The sequence below is a fragment of the Hemicordylus capensis genome, chromosome 4, assembly GCF_027244095.1.
Source record: "Hemicordylus capensis ecotype Gifberg chromosome 4, rHemCap1.1.pri, whole genome shotgun sequence".
NCBI classification, from domain to species: domain Eukaryota; kingdom Metazoa; phylum Chordata; class Lepidosauria; order Squamata; family Cordylidae; genus Hemicordylus; species Hemicordylus capensis.
In genome coordinates, this window is record NC_069660.1 from 117,997,558 (window position 1) to 118,013,032 (window position 15,475).

The 15,475-nt window shown below is 42.4% G+C and overlaps 1 protein-coding gene across 9 annotated transcripts in view; it reads right to left on the reverse strand.

Annotated features, from left to right (window-relative positions):
• TTLL7 (tubulin tyrosine ligase like 7) overlaps positions 1-15,475 on the reverse strand; it is a 136,459-nt gene that overhangs the window by 75,387 nt on the left and 45,597 nt on the right. For all 9 annotated transcript variants that reach the window (XR_008305634.1, XR_008305635.1, XM_053243202.1 and 6 more), the window contains 4 exons: positions 14,690-14,865; positions 13,733-13,864; positions 8,876-8,997; positions 5,607-5,674 (listed from right to left, as the gene is read on the reverse strand). Coding sequence is in view for 7 of the 9 variants with exons in the window: in XM_053243202.1 (XP_053099177.1) it covers positions 5,607-5,674; positions 8,876-8,997; positions 13,733-13,864; positions 14,690-14,714 (347 nt within the window). In the remaining 2 variants the exon portion in view is untranslated. The remainder of the gene's footprint in view (positions 1-5,606; positions 5,675-8,875; positions 8,998-13,732; positions 13,865-14,689; positions 14,866-15,475) is intronic.

Below are 15,475 nucleotides of genomic sequence, written 5' to 3' on the forward strand. Positions count from 1 at the left end.
GCCCCTGTCTAAATTATCTCTGTTTCCATACTATGTAACTTCCCTAATTGCCTGCCTGGAGGAAGTAATAGGCTGGATGAGAGATAACAAACTGACATTGAATTTATTATTTATTTATTTATTTGATTTTTATATCGCCCTTCTGAAATGGCTCAGGGCGGTTTACAATTAAAAATAGAAACCATTAAAACCAACAATTAAAACAGAAATATAAATATTAACACCAATTAAAACACATCTTAAAAACAATTAAACTATCAGAACAATTAAAACCCTGAAAACCAGGTTAACATTAAAACAAATAAAACTAATTAAAAACCCTGAAAGGCCAGGCCAAACAGATGGGTTTTAAGGGCTCTATTGAAGGTCAGTAAGGAATTAAGATTACAAATTTCTGCTGGGAGTGCATTCCACAGCCCAGGAGCCGCTACAGAGAAGGCCCGCCTCTGAGTTGCCACCAAACGAACCAGTGGTAACTGGAGACGGACCTCCTCAGATGACCTTAACATGCAGTGGGGATCATGTAAATCCAAATAAGATGGAGGTACTGACTGTGGGGCATCAGGACCTGAGAGATGGTTCAGATCTGTCTGTTTTGGATGAGGTTACACTTCCCCTAAAAGATCAGGTACGCAGCTTGGGAGTGCTCCTGGATGCAAAATAGGGATGTGCAAGTATTGCGTTTCGAGATGCGATTTGGAACACATCCTCTGCCCCTTTAAAATGGAGGAGAGCAGGTACATACCTGCTCTTCCTCCGCTCACTGCCAATTTCTGACTCGGCAGTGCTCCTCTGAGCTATATTCACGTGCCAGTGGCGCTCTCCCCCAGCTGCCCCCACGCGGCGCTGGCACACACATGGCCTCCGCCCATGCACAGTGGCCATTTGCCTGGTCAGCAACCATACTGACCACGCAAATGGCCACTGTGCATGGGCGGAGGCCATGTGCATGCCGGCACCATGTGGGGGCGGCTAGGGGAAAGCGCCACTAGCACATGAGGATGGCTCAGAGGAGTGCCACTGAGTCAGGAAGTGGCAGCAAGTGGTGGAGGAGCAGGTATATTCCTGCTCTCCTCCATTTTTAATAGGCAGGGAAATAGTGAAAGACACCAAATCACATCTCAAAATCCAAAACTCTCTCTGGTTTCTCTGGTTGAGGCACTGGCCAGGAGTGCTTTTTATCAGCTTTGGCTGATATGTCAGCTACATCCATTTCCAGAGGTAAATGACTTTATAACAGTGGTGCATCTCCTGGTAACCTCCAGGCTTGACTACTGTAATGCATTCTACATGGGGCTGCCTTTTTACGAAGTCCAGAAACTACAATTGGTACAGAATACGGCAGCCAGGCTGGTCTTTGGGACAACCTGAAGGGACAATATAACACTGATTATGTTTCCGAGCAAAATACAAAGTGCTGGTTATTACCTATAAAGCCCTCGATGGCTTGGGTCCAGGGTACTTAAGAGAGTGCCTTATTTCTCATGAACCCTGTCACCTACGAAGATCTTCTGGAGAGGTCCAGTTGCCACCAGCTTGTTTGGTGGCAATACAGGACTGGGCCTTCCCTGTGGCTGCCCTTGGGCTTTGTAATATGCTCCCTGTTGAAATAAGAGCATCCCCTTCTCTGTTTGCCTTTAGGAAGACCCTCAAGATACACCTGTTGTCTCAGGCTTTTAAATGAAATTAATTTAAAACTTTATCTTACAAAATTGTTTTTACTTTTTATTTTGGAAAATTGTAACTGTTTTATGTTTGTTGTGTTTTAAATACTGTACACCGTCTAGAGATGCACATATCAAGCAGTATAAAAATATGATAAACAAATACTACATGCTCCACTTCTCACAAAATGGCAAGATTTTATGTTAGCGATTCCAAGGACAGTTTAATATGGTTGGACTCCAACCCAAAAAGGCCCAAGGGTAGCCACCTAGAGAATGCTCCCATTTATACATATGAAAAAAATGGCCTGTTACATTTCTTGAATGGAGTTATAAATTCATTTTATCTTCAGCTACTGACATGATGAGCAGCCCTCCATCAATGACAGGGGCCCATTAGGGCTACTGCACAACTTCAAAAGGCAGCTCCAACAGTGCAGAAATGGGTCTCCTGTGGAATGATTGTAAACCACTTCTGGGCACCAGCACAGCACTCCTTCCATTAGAAATGGAAGGAGCACTGCACTGCTGCCAGGAAGCAATTTTTGGACATTCTGCAGCAGCCCTGTCACTATACAATCAGGGTTGCCTTTGAAGTTGTGCAGTAGCCCCGACGGGTCCCTACCACCAATAAAGGGCTACCTATCATGTAAGCCAGTATAATACTGGGCATTTATAAAAACAGAAAAAAGTTAACACAATGGTACTGAAACCTAAAGCATTTTCTATTGGTGGGTCATATATAGAACTTCCAATATTCTCAACTGAAACGTGTCCAAGACCAATTTTGCTTCTGTTTTAGAGTCAAACTAGATGTAATAGGAGCAGACCCTACTTTTAAATGCAGGTCTGCTTCAATCACATATAATTAAGTGAGTTGTCCGATTTCAAAAGCAAAAGGGACATATGGGTGAGTGATGCTGAAATCTATCTTGTCTATGACTTCTTCACATTTTGTTTCCTAATATAACATCCCTAAACCTTTCTGTTCTTAAGAGGAAACCTTTTCTGTAGATTTGTGTTGAAGCTAAACTTTTTAAGATAAGATTGTCAGGATTCTAACTAGAGCCCACAAGTGTAATTTAGAAAACCATCCCTGTGCTACAATGCTAGGTATTTGATGATGCACTGTGTCATTACACATCTCAATATTCCACTTCCTGATGGCCATTTACATCTGTGTTGTTTTAATAGGGTTGCTCACCATGCCTTGCTATTTTTTTTCCATGCAGCATTCATAATGCTTGCTCCCCTGTTTTTCTCTGGCCCTTTCTGGCCAATGGCTTTTTAGAGGAGGCGGGACGCCACTCCTCCCTTTTCCTACCTGTGTATGCATGGTGTGTGTCTTCGAAATTTTTCAACTGAGCCTAAGAACATTTATTTCCTTTTTTTAAAAAAAGTTATTTTTACAGAGACTTCCGCAAGACTAACAACTTGCCAGACCATCCACAGTGACACTTTCCCCCATCTCCCCATTGTGAAGTCTGCAGTAAATATTCTGTCTATTGCCAGCAGGTGCCAGCAGTGGTGGAGCTGTAATCTGGCACTTGGCAGAAGCCCCCAGCACCTGCTCTCTCCCCACCACTCATGGCTGGGGTGGCTGCAGCAGCAGGGGAGGCAACAAGAGCAGCCAACCTAAGGGAGTAGCCCTGGGTAGGCTGCCCTGCCCCACTGCTCAGCCGCTACCATGGCCACCACTGCCACCTCTTCACACATGTAGGTTCCTCTGCTATAGCTTTATATTTGGGGGGAGCACATCTAGGCTCCCATTGCACATTCCCTTCCCTTGCTGACTCTTGGGTGTGCTTGCATAAACTGCTTCCTCTTGGGTACATAAGTACACTGATGTACCTTCTTTTTCTGCAATGCACACAGGGTGACCCTTTTCTCCCCACCACACACATAGCAGCAGCAGCGTTGGCTAAGCAGCAGGGGCAGAGCAGCCTATACCGTGCTGCTACCTCAGGGAGTCAAACCGGTTCGGTTTGAAGGCTTGGGGCCAAGCCGAATCACCCCCAGTTCAGCTCAACCTCGGACTGAACCCCCCCCCCCCGAGGCCGTTCGGGGGGGTTGCGGACATTTTACAGAAAAAAACTTTCATTGTGATCATGGCCAGGCCACACAGAGGCCCAGTGTGCAGGTGTGGCAGGCCTCCAAAATGGCTACCATGCCGGAGGAAAGGCTGAACGGGGCTGTTTTTGAAGGAAGGCTGGCAGAGAGAGGGGGGACCTCCACAGATATCCCCCCCCCCCGCTGCCGGAGGGAATAAGTTATATATATATATTTTAAAAAAATCCATAAAATGTCCACGAACACCCCCCCGCCCCGACCGGACCAGGGGGTTCAAGGGGGTGCCAGACCAAACTGGCCCATTCCAGTTTGGACTCAGATAGGACCAGCCGGTTCCGTGCACACCCTTAGTGTCCATACCAGGGGCAAGCTGTTATTGTGTGCATGGGTTCCAAGAACCCATGCACAGCTGCTGTCAGGGCTACCATGTTCACCATGACAGGCCCCCAGCAGTGGCCCCCAGTGACCCTTTTCTCCCCACTGCAGATGGTGGTGGCAGAAGCAGCCTCCCTGAGTGGCCCAGGGTAGGCTGCCTGACTCCGCCAGTCAGCTGCTGCCACCTCTTCACACACGTAGGTTCCACTCTGCTATGGTCTAACACTTGGGGGGAGACACAGCTAGGCCGCCTTTCCACATACCCTTCCCTTGCTGACTCTTGAGTGTGCTTGTATAAACTGCTTCCTCTCAGTACAAAAGGTACACATACATACCTTCTTCTTCCATCATGCACACGGGTCAGCCCTTCTCTTCCCACCATGCACGTGGCAGCAGCCACAATGGTGGCTCAACAACAGGCATAGAGCAGTCTACCCCAGGTTGCTCCCTCGGGGGGAAGCTGCTGCTGCCACCACCACATGCAGCAGGGAGAAAAGGGGCTCTCCCGTGTGGTGAAAAAAGAAGGGGCACCTGAGGGGGGAGAGGGAGGAGATCTGGAGGTGGAGCGTTGCCGGGTTGGGCCAGTGGGCAGCCCCAACATGGGCTGCCTATGCCCTCCTTACACCACGACACTCTTCTGCTGGGTGTTTTATTTGGATTTATTTATTTTGGGTTTTTTCCCCTTTCCTCCTCTTCTTCTTCTTCTTCTTCTTTTTGCTCCCTCTTCAGGCAGTCAATTTTCCACTGGATCACCAAGTAAATCCATTTTTTAAAAAATTAAAAAGAAAAGTGAGGCTTTAAGAAAAGTCACATTATCAGTATGATCCCTGGAACTTCTGCAAGCTAAACTCCAACGTGTATGTAGAGTACCTTGATGTCTCGTACGGACTTTGATGTAAACCGCCCCCCATTGTATGAACTCACACCCACCCTTCCTGTGGGTGAAGCTAAATAAAATCACCATCTGGGAAGGGCCATGGAGCTCCAATTAAGACTACAGCAACAGCACTCATTAGATGAACAGGACCTTTGTGTTTAATATTCAAAAGAATCTACATTGAGGATCAACGACTTCAGCCTTTCTGGATCCACTCTATTCTCCAGACAATGGTGAGAGGACTAGAAGTTTCTTTTACTACAGCTGCAGAATACATGCACTCAGACATGACTTGGAAATTAATTACATCCAACATTCAAGAGCAAGATGTAATGTATGATTTACAGTGGAATACCTTTTCTTTCTTTCTAACAACTTGAAAACATTTTTCTGTTCATTATGAGAGAAAGTGTGGGGAAAGCTTTTACCACACTGATCAAAATTTGGAAGGACCATTATAAATAAAATAGAAATAAAAGATAAAATTTCTTTGGGGGCTAGAAGTGACTCACAGACCCCCAATTGGCCATCGCTGGTCTAAATCAATGCCACATTATGAAAAGCAGGATATCTGAAGCGGGTAATCAACATTCCATGATTCTTTTTAAAATGTAAATTACTTGGTCATGTTTCTTGCTAAGAAATCCTTCCTACAGATCTCACCCATTCCTGGAAAATGATTGATTCTCTGGAAAAGAAGAAAAATAAAAAGGAATACATATATTAAAAAGGGAGATTTCCGCACAAGATGTACATTTTTAACATACAATTAAACCATTAGCTACAAGAAAATATTTTTAGTTATGGTGGGTGTACTCTGAAAAGCTATCACACAGTCTGAATCTGTTCAATCTGATCTTATAATAATTTATGGGGTTCCCACTCTTCACTTATTTTGCCTTGCAACAATTCAACAAGGTGAGTTACTAATACTCTCTTGCTATAGATGGCAACTGGAAAATGAAAGGGAGAATTGCTCAGCCTAAGTGAAAAATTGACTGTGGAAGGATCTACACCTAGATCTCCTAGACCCACATTCAAACAGTTAGCTGTTTGGGGGTTCTCCTTGATGGACTGAATGTGTGTTTCCAGCCCAATTCAAGGTGCTGGTGATTACCTTTAAAGCCTTTCATGCCTTAGGCAACAAATATTTGAAAGACTGCCTTTTTCCTCAGGTGCCCATCACACAAGCAGGGTACTTGTAAGGCCCGGACCCGGGGGCCCAGGTCCATGTGCCCACTCTCCTAGAGGGCCCCATGATTTCCCCCAAAGGAAAGAGGTCCCCTTTTATACTTCTAGAATAGCTTGGTCTAGAGTTCTGAAATTGGGCACAGATGTAGTACAGGTTAGCAGGACTCTGTGTTTTTATTTCAAGGAAATCTATCAATCCTCTGACTTTTAATGAATTTTTCCCTACTGACAGAATGAGTTGTCTCTGTCCCACAGAGTACTTCACACAGTGAAAGTGCAACTGCTACATCTGAATAAACAAACTTTTTTAAACAAATGCATTATGTTCAATTTGGTTTGTTTTCCAAAAGGTCTGCATGAGAACTGTGAAGAAAGGGGCATGTGTTGTGGTTTTAATTTATTTTCCTTACAAATGCACTATATGTCCAAGTTGTTTTTGTGTTTGAACTGTGGAGAAGGGACAAGTATTGTATCCCAGTTTATTCCCAGGTCAAAAAGCTGTGTGAAGCGATTGGGCATAGACCCTTTCCCCCTGCCCCCTCCTTTTGCTGGTGGGGACTGAGGGTGGGGAATGCACTCTGGCCCAGATCTGTGGGTTTGTGATGAATGATCAAGATGAAAATGGATCCTTTGAGGGTTGTGTAGTCTTTCACCCCCGCAAATACACTCTGGCCCAGATATGTGGGTTTGTGGTGAAATGTATACATATGGAGAGGATGCTTACTTTGCCGGTGGGGGGTCCAGGGTCCAAAACTGTCTAGTTGTACCCCTGCATACAAGATGGGGGTGGGGAGGATTCTGCTCTGCATGCCAACTCCAAGGAGGCTTGGTTGTTGTGCACACAACAGGGCCTTCACTATCATTTGCACAGCTTGTAGAATGCTCTCTTTATGGCTGTTTCCTTTCTCCCAACTTTATCTGCCTTTCAGTGGCAGGTAAAGGCAGAATTGTTCTCTCATACCTTTGGTCACCGATTGCTATGCTGGTTTAATTTTGCCATTAATATTACCCTCTTACTGGATGCAATATGTTCATTTTAATTTTTTTATTTATGTTATTTATTTGATGAAATTGCATTTTAATTTTGTTAGCCACTTTGGGATTTTATATGATGGTAGGATATAAACTAAATAAAAATACATTATTCTACAGTCCACCCTAATTCTTTACACATCATCATTGACTCCTGTGCAATTAGATTTTCTTTTAGGGAAACAGATAATAATACTGCAACAAGATAACCTTAAATGGAATAGGAAAAACTGATGGACAAACACAAGGAGGAAAGTGATAATCAATGCACAGAAGCGCTATTCAGATCTTATTATTAAAAGGTTATACTTGCGTACAGCAGTGAAAACTAAAACAGGAAGTCCCGCCCTGACCCATCACCTCCTTTCTGCTACTCATAGATACACCAGCATTTGTCTGAAGAATGTATACTGTATCTGTTATGACTGGCACTTCTGTGATCAGGAGACTGGCGCATCTGAGTTGCCCAGTCATGGAAGCACCTGCCTTCACGGATATGGCATTTGCCTCTTCAGACAAATGCCAGCATATCCATGAGCAGCAGAAAGGAGGCAGTCAGTGACGGGCCACAGCAGGACTTCCAGCCCCGCTTTTCACTGTTGTACATGAGTACAACCTTTTAATATTAATATCTGAATAGAGCTAGATATGTCAACTGGACATATCTGGATAAACTAATCTGCTGAGACTCAGTAGTGGATATGATAAGCAATGACTATCGTAATAGTTTTCAGGTTTACATCAGATATATGAACAGACCTGCATTAAGAGAAGACCTGTGTTTGATTGAAGATACAAAGCATTGTACAAACTCTGACTTATTCACTCTATGTAACCGATACACAGAAGCCTGAGAACACTTTCTCATGTTACCCACTTGCAAGGGAAGAGGAAGCATTAAAACTGTCTTTCTTCTTTTGATGCAGCTGATATAACATTTTAACACAAGGTACTGAGGAGGGAGGGAGGGAATGTGCAAGCGGCAGGTGTGGAATCCATTTGCACATTCATACTTCCTAAGCATTATACCAGCAGCCATATGTGAACAGGAAATACAACTCTTGCTTCCCTTCATGAAGGTAATGTGTGAGCCCACTCTGAAAAAAGTCATCATTCATGATTTTGAAAGGGGGCAGGGGAGCAATACAGAAATGCCATGAGGTCACTAGGAAGAAGATTGCCTTTTCCTCCATCAAAGTTTTTAATCAGGGAATCTTCTTGTCAGTTTTGATTTGCAAATTTAACCTATGTAAGATTTACTGAATTCATAGAACTGGATGTCCACCAGCCCCAAAACCCTAAAGACAGGATCTTCCAAATAACTGTCTACAGTTACAGCCATATATTAATCATAATGCATCACAGGCAGAAGGCAGGCACAAATAGACCTGTCATAGTAGAGATGCCTCCTCAGAAAGACAGCTGCATCAATACTGATTTACTGATTGATTAAGAATAGAAAACCAACTAGATATTGCACAAAGTAGACCTTGCCCGCAGGAGTACAATCTAAAAAGTGCATTTATGATGAAATTAAGACCAAAGAACAAGATAGATTTCTCAAGCAAAGTGAACAAGCAATTACATTTTAGCATACAAAGTACATCAGAATTTTCATATCATTTGTCCTCACAATAAAGGCCATCCAGTGCTTTTTTCCTCTTACCTGGTAATTTCGAAGTTCTGCAATCTTTTCCTGCTGCACAGCACAATCACTCCAGATGAGGTTTGCAGATTCATCATCATCACGAGTCTTCACATACCCCATCTCTTCTATTACTACACGTACTACAAAAGAGAGACAGACAGAAACATAAACTTAAACAAGAACTAAATTTCCGAACCCGCAGAAACAGAACATTAATTTTCTTATTTGGTAATAGTCAAGTATGAGAACTCTTCCATGTAAGACAGGCTTACCTGTCAACAACAGATAAAGGTTGTTCTCACAACCATAATGGGGGAGAGGGACCTACAGTACTTCCCCCCCACCAGATGATCAGCAGTCCTCTTCAGTGCACTGGCACGCAACAACCCGATCTGCACGGCTGCGGTGCATGGGGGATTCCCCCAGGAGTGCTCTCTAGGCACCCGACTATGTGAATGCTCAGGCTGCGTGTAGTCTGAGCATACTCATGACCCTGAACTGTGGTAACCCAGGTTGAAGGCCGGGGTAAATTCCTGGGCTTGAGAGGGAGCCAACAAACCCTGGCAGGACTGCCCAAGTCTGGGTTTGGCTGCTTGTGTGCACAGCCTCATAGTTTATCTTAACTAAGATTACCTTTCACTGCAGAACAAATGCCTTTGTAGTTAATTATCCAAAGGATTGTTTAGACAAAATGTAAGGGTGTGGATTCTTTTTTTTCTTATATTTTGTTGTGTAACAAAATCTACTACAAGCATATGATTAAAAAGTTTGATACAAAAGGCTCTTCTTGGAAATGTTTATATAAAAAAGGCTTGCCTTAAGAGAGCTTACACTGAAAAAGGTTGACTTAAATACAGATCTAAACCCTGAGGGCTGGCTTATATTTACTTATTGCATCATAAGCGTTTGAAAAAGTCTTTAAAAAATAAAATACATTTTACAAGCAAGGATGTTCCCTAAATATATCTAAATAACCAAATGGGTGTTGTAAGGAACAGACCCAGCTAGCCAACTCACGCGGGAGGAATTATCGCTGAGTCATCCCTCCCTGCTACCTGGCGACCTTACTGGGTTTAAGGATTAATTAAAAAGAAAAGAAGAATCTCTGGTAGAATGCATTGTTGCCACCAATCACTCCTTAGTAATTATCCCTAACTAGAAGAGAGCAATAAAGTTTCCAGTCCCATCTTTACATTGCTAGCAGGCAAATATAAAAAATGTGGTTCCATTTATTTATGCTTAAGTGGTGGAGGTAGTAGGCTTTGCTATCCTGTTGAAAGCATGTGAACTAGAGGCTTCCCCTCACGCTCTCCCAGTCAGTCAGTAAAAACAAAAAATTATATATTACACACACACACACACACCCCTTGATATTTGCAGGGGTTCCGTTCTGCGGCTGTATAACGGATATGGAAACTATGAATATCCAAGTATTGATCCCTATGGGCCTGCGGGGGTTAGGTTCCCACTCAGCCGTTTTTGGCCAAAAATCAGTCAATTTTCATGGAGGCGGGAGCTCCTTACTAGTGTTTGCTGCTCCACCCAAGTCGCACTATGCCCCTAAACTGGCCTAAAATTGACTGAAAACAGCCAATTTTTGTGAGGGGGGCTTCTTACCTTGCTCTGCTGCCGCCCCCCCTCCCCCAAGTCATGCTGTGCTCTCAAAATGCCAGAAATCGGCCACACACAAAAATCAAATTTTTCTTTTTTATGGGAGCCATTTTGTGGCTCCGATTCCTAAAATGGTGGCCAGAAATAACCTCTGCAGTCATTTCCAGCCACCCCTGAACTGCGGATACATGAGGTCGACTTATTTTTTTGTTTGTTTTTTCTTCCACGTATGCCGAGGTCAGGTGCCATTTTCCCCGACCACGGACACACAAAACTGTGGATAACGAATCCGCGAGCAAGGAGGTCCACCTGTATATATAAAAGAATAAGCCAGTTCAGGGTTTCACACATAGCTGTTGCAAATAATATTAGCTTGGTGGTTACAAAGGTTTTTCAAAATGCCTAGATGTTCTCAGGCAGCACTTAAAGTAATCAGTCCCTAGATTAGGGTTGAAGATAGTTACAAGCAGATACTTGGTTATACAAAGCAACACACAAAAAAGAAAAATAAATTCTAACACAAGTCTTACTAAAACACTTTCTCTTAAATCTAATCTTCTGAAGCCATAAGTCTTGACCTTCCCTTGGACCTCACCAGGACCTAGGTGAGACCAACCCCTGAAATCCCTGACCCTCAGGGACTTGTAGAACTCACCCTGTGAGAATATGGCAAGACTCCATTGCTCCTTTATCACCTGGGCATACCTTCTTCTTCCCAGACAACCCTCAGGAGCCCTTTACTCCCATCCACTAGTTAACTGATTGGGTCATGACCTAGGGTCTCCAGTCTGACCATCAACCGCTTTTTCCCCAGTAAACTATCAGTGCTGGCTGGCTGCCCACTACAGGTGTATCTTACATCAAAGGCAGGGCTTCCAAGAGTGCCTCTACTTTGATCTTTCAATAGCTCCATGTAAACAGGGAGTACTTGACCTCACATCTCTACTCATACCAGCTGAGATATCACAGCTACACAATGAGCAAAGGCAAATTCTGAGAGAAAAATTAGTATTGCACCCAAGAACAATCTATCCAAGTCCCTGAAAGAATGAAGCACAAGACTTTTGATAAAGCAAGAGAGAAATCAGATGTCCCTGTCACATTTACTTCATATGAAAATCTTCCACAGAAAGGTATTTTGGAAAGTTTGCATTTGATGCCTCAAGAAAGTTAGTTCATACCCTGAATGGTAATTATAGCAGGAGTATTCCAATGACAGAATAGACTCTAAAGTCCTTGTCATAAATCCACAAAATTTAGAACTAATTTCCTGTGACTAAAAATAAATAAAACGTGCTCTCTGCTCTTTTGTAAGCCAGGTGTAAAATTAATGTGAAATGGCTGAATGCATTGATCTTAATGCATTGTGAGTAGTCCTGTGAAATGTTGGATGCTACAATGATTTAATAGCGGTCACTTAGCACACACATTCCAACAAATGTTCACGCTTCTACAGAACCAAGGCTAAGATTTTAAATAGGTATCTTCTCTCAGGCAACATTTCATCCCAGAATAAGCTAACAAGGGTTATTTGGGGTTCTGAGGGCTGGCTTTTTATGTACAATCACAATAAATTACTTTCTATCCAAACATTTTGAACCACCAATCTTATAGCAATGATAAACCTAAAAGGTGTAAACCTGATCAGGTCCTGGATGGGAGACTACTGGAAGCCCTATACAAGTCATTCTGAACTTTCTAACAGAATGCTTGAGCCTAGCTGCCTGCCTGATTGACTGACATGAAACTCCCAGACCTAACCACGAAAGAGAGAGATATGCCATTTTCACATGTAGGTTCCAGACCTCATCCAGACCAGTGTTCCCTCTAAGAGGAATTCCCAGATGTTGTTGACTACAACTCCCATAATCCTCAAGCAAAGGCTACTGCAGTTGGGGATGCTGGGAGGTGTAGTCAACAACATCTGGGAATCCCTCTTAGAGAGAACACTGATCCAGACTACAAAAAAAAACCTGATATCATATGGATGTTTCCTAAATACAGGCAAACCTCATTATAGGCTGACTCCATTTCCATGGTTTCACTTATTCGCGGTTGTCTAATTGACATCCAGTTTCAATATCTGCAGACAGGAACAGGTTAAAACCCATGGGCCCATGGTTCCTAGAGCACCAGAAGTGACCACAGAGGTCACTTCTGGTTGCCATTTTGTCAGGAAGAGACATTTTGTGGCTCATTTCTTTTTAAAAAAACACACCAGGAGCCCCTGGTGGCGCAGTGGTAAAACTGCCGCCCTGTAACCAGAAGGTTACAAGTTCGATCCTGACCAGGGGCTCAAGGTTGACTCAGCCTTCCATCCTTCTGAGGTCGGTAAAATGAGTACCCAGAATGTTGGGGGCAATATGCTAAAATCATTGTAAACCGCTTAGAGAGCTCCGGCTATAGAACGGTATATAAATGTAAGTGCTATTGCTATTGCTATTCCCCACACAATTTTTGGTAGTTTGGGGGGGGCATTCCTGAGCATATGGGAGCACTGGGGTTTTGTTTTGTTTTGCATTTTTTTCCACCTTTCAGGTCCATTCTGGAACCTAACCCCCTTTTCCCCCATAGGCATAATGCCTTGTTACTCAGTTTCATTACTCACAGTAGTAGGTGAAGAACGGAACCCCCACAAGTAACACAGTTTGCCTGTATATCTAAATAATCCAATAAGTGTGTCTTCCAACACAGGCAGGGGTTGGAAGAGTGTCTCTACCTTGATATTTCAACTGCTCCATGTTAACAAGGAGTACTTGGCCATGCACCTCTACTCATACAACCTGAGATATCACAGTTACAAAATGACCATAGGCAAAATTCAGTTTTATAATGTACCAAATTATCTACCAAAATCTCTACCAAATTGGGTATAATCTACCGAATTTTTGTAAGATTTGGTATAAATCTACCAAGACTACCTAAAAAGGGGGAAATCCTGGGAAAAATCATTATGTTTCTAGAAAGTTCAGGGAAACTCTCCCATGGGGAAGTATGGGTTTGCATGAGGGTTGGGGTTAAGGTTGGAACAAACAACTGGCAGTTTTCTTAGGTACTTTTACACACAGAAAGTCCAGACTTTGAGGTACAGGGCACATACTTGCAAACTGTTTTTCTAGTAATACATAAACTAATTTCCAAGTTCCTGTTCTATAATACTTTAACCTGTAGACTTTTGCACTGTAATGTACTTTTTAACATCCATTTTTCATTATTCTTATCACATAATAAATATTAAGGTAAACAGAATGTGTAGCTTGTTACCAATTTCATATTTTGTGCCAGCAACATTTGCAGTGATGGCTCCATGCTTTTTCTTCTCCCTGACTTTTCTCTTTATTGTGCTTTGGAAAGATAGGCTGGAGCTCAATGTCAGAGAAGAGGTCCCTTGGTTCTCTATTTAAAAAGAAGAAGAAGAATGGTGGAAGAAGGTATTTATACTAAATCATCTCCACAAAGCAGGGTGGATTTGATTTAAATCAAACTGATTTAAATCACGATTTAAATCACTAGCAGGGTGGATAAAAATAAAAAAATCCAATTTAAATCAAAAAAATCTGATTTAAATTTAAAAAATCTGATTTTTTTGATTTAAATCGGATTTTTTTTATTTTTATCCACGCTGCTAGTGATTTAAATCGTGATTTAAATCAGTTTGATTTAAATCAAATCCACCCTGCCACAAAGAGCTGTCAAGTAAACTATAAATGTGAACTTAACACAATAATAAACCACTTCACTTCCCGGGCTTACAACACATAACATAACACATTATGCAATAGTAGTGCATGAAACATTTCCAGTCTTCCTCAAGAGTACAACTTATATAAATTTTTAAAGCATTCGTTCAGAAAGAGAATAGCTTATTAAAAACAGTTCCTCATTGCTAGTGATACTGCACACACATTGGCACAGTGAGGTACATTTAGTTCTCCCACTATGAAAACAACATATGCATGTGACATGGGGCATACTAGTACATCAGTATGCACATAAACCCAATTCCTGGAACCCCACAATCCCCTTTTCCTTTTGGTAAAAGGATTATAGAGATCAGGGACATCCCTCACATCACATCTTAGGATGTCTGCATGACGGAGGTGCATGCACTGGCTCCTATCCCATAATGTGCATGGTACTGCCAATCTTTAGAATGTTTGAACAGGCCCACAGTTGCTGAATCAAATTGGAGTACAAGACTTCTGTAATAAGTCAACCTACCTCCCTCATTTGGCAAGGATGGCATTATCACTGGGATGTTGAAGTTGCTGAGTTCAAATCCTGTTGCACACACGCAGGAAACTTTAAAAGGCCTTCCAAGCCAATCCCCTGAAAGCTCATCATACCATGTCAGTTCAAGACTCGGTGAAACCCAGTTCCAAAACAGAAATAGGTGCCTGTATTTAAATAGACATATTTACCAATTATGAAGAACTATTTGAAAAGTAAAATGCAAAGAATAGGAAGCTGTATTACCCTAGTTGTCACTGAGCACAGCCATCCTATTTTTAATGCTTAAAATCAGATAAAAGTGCAGGTGTAAAATTCAAGTTGTAAATTCCCAAGGCTTGTATTTTTGATTATTGTGTTAAAAGTTTTGCCTGTTATATTAGGTTAGGAAAGACATGCAGAAAAATTGTTAGCCACTAAATTCTTATCAGCCCTAAATACTAAACTTCAAACATACCATAATATAAAATGGCATGTGAACACAGACTAGGGCTGCACTTCTGTCCTCCAGCTGCTGTTGGACTACAACTCCCATCATTCCCAGCCACAATGGTCAATAGTCAGGGGTGATGGGAGTTGTAGTCCAACAACAGCTGAAGGCTCGAATTTGGGCGGCCCTATGTTAGAAACATGCTTTCAAGACTGAGAAGAAACATTATTTGTTCCATTGCACAATATCCAGTTAGAATACAAGTCTACAAATACCATATGTAGTTATCATATATATTAAACAGTGATTCACCAATTCATTCCTGATTGTTTTATTAATGAGTTCTG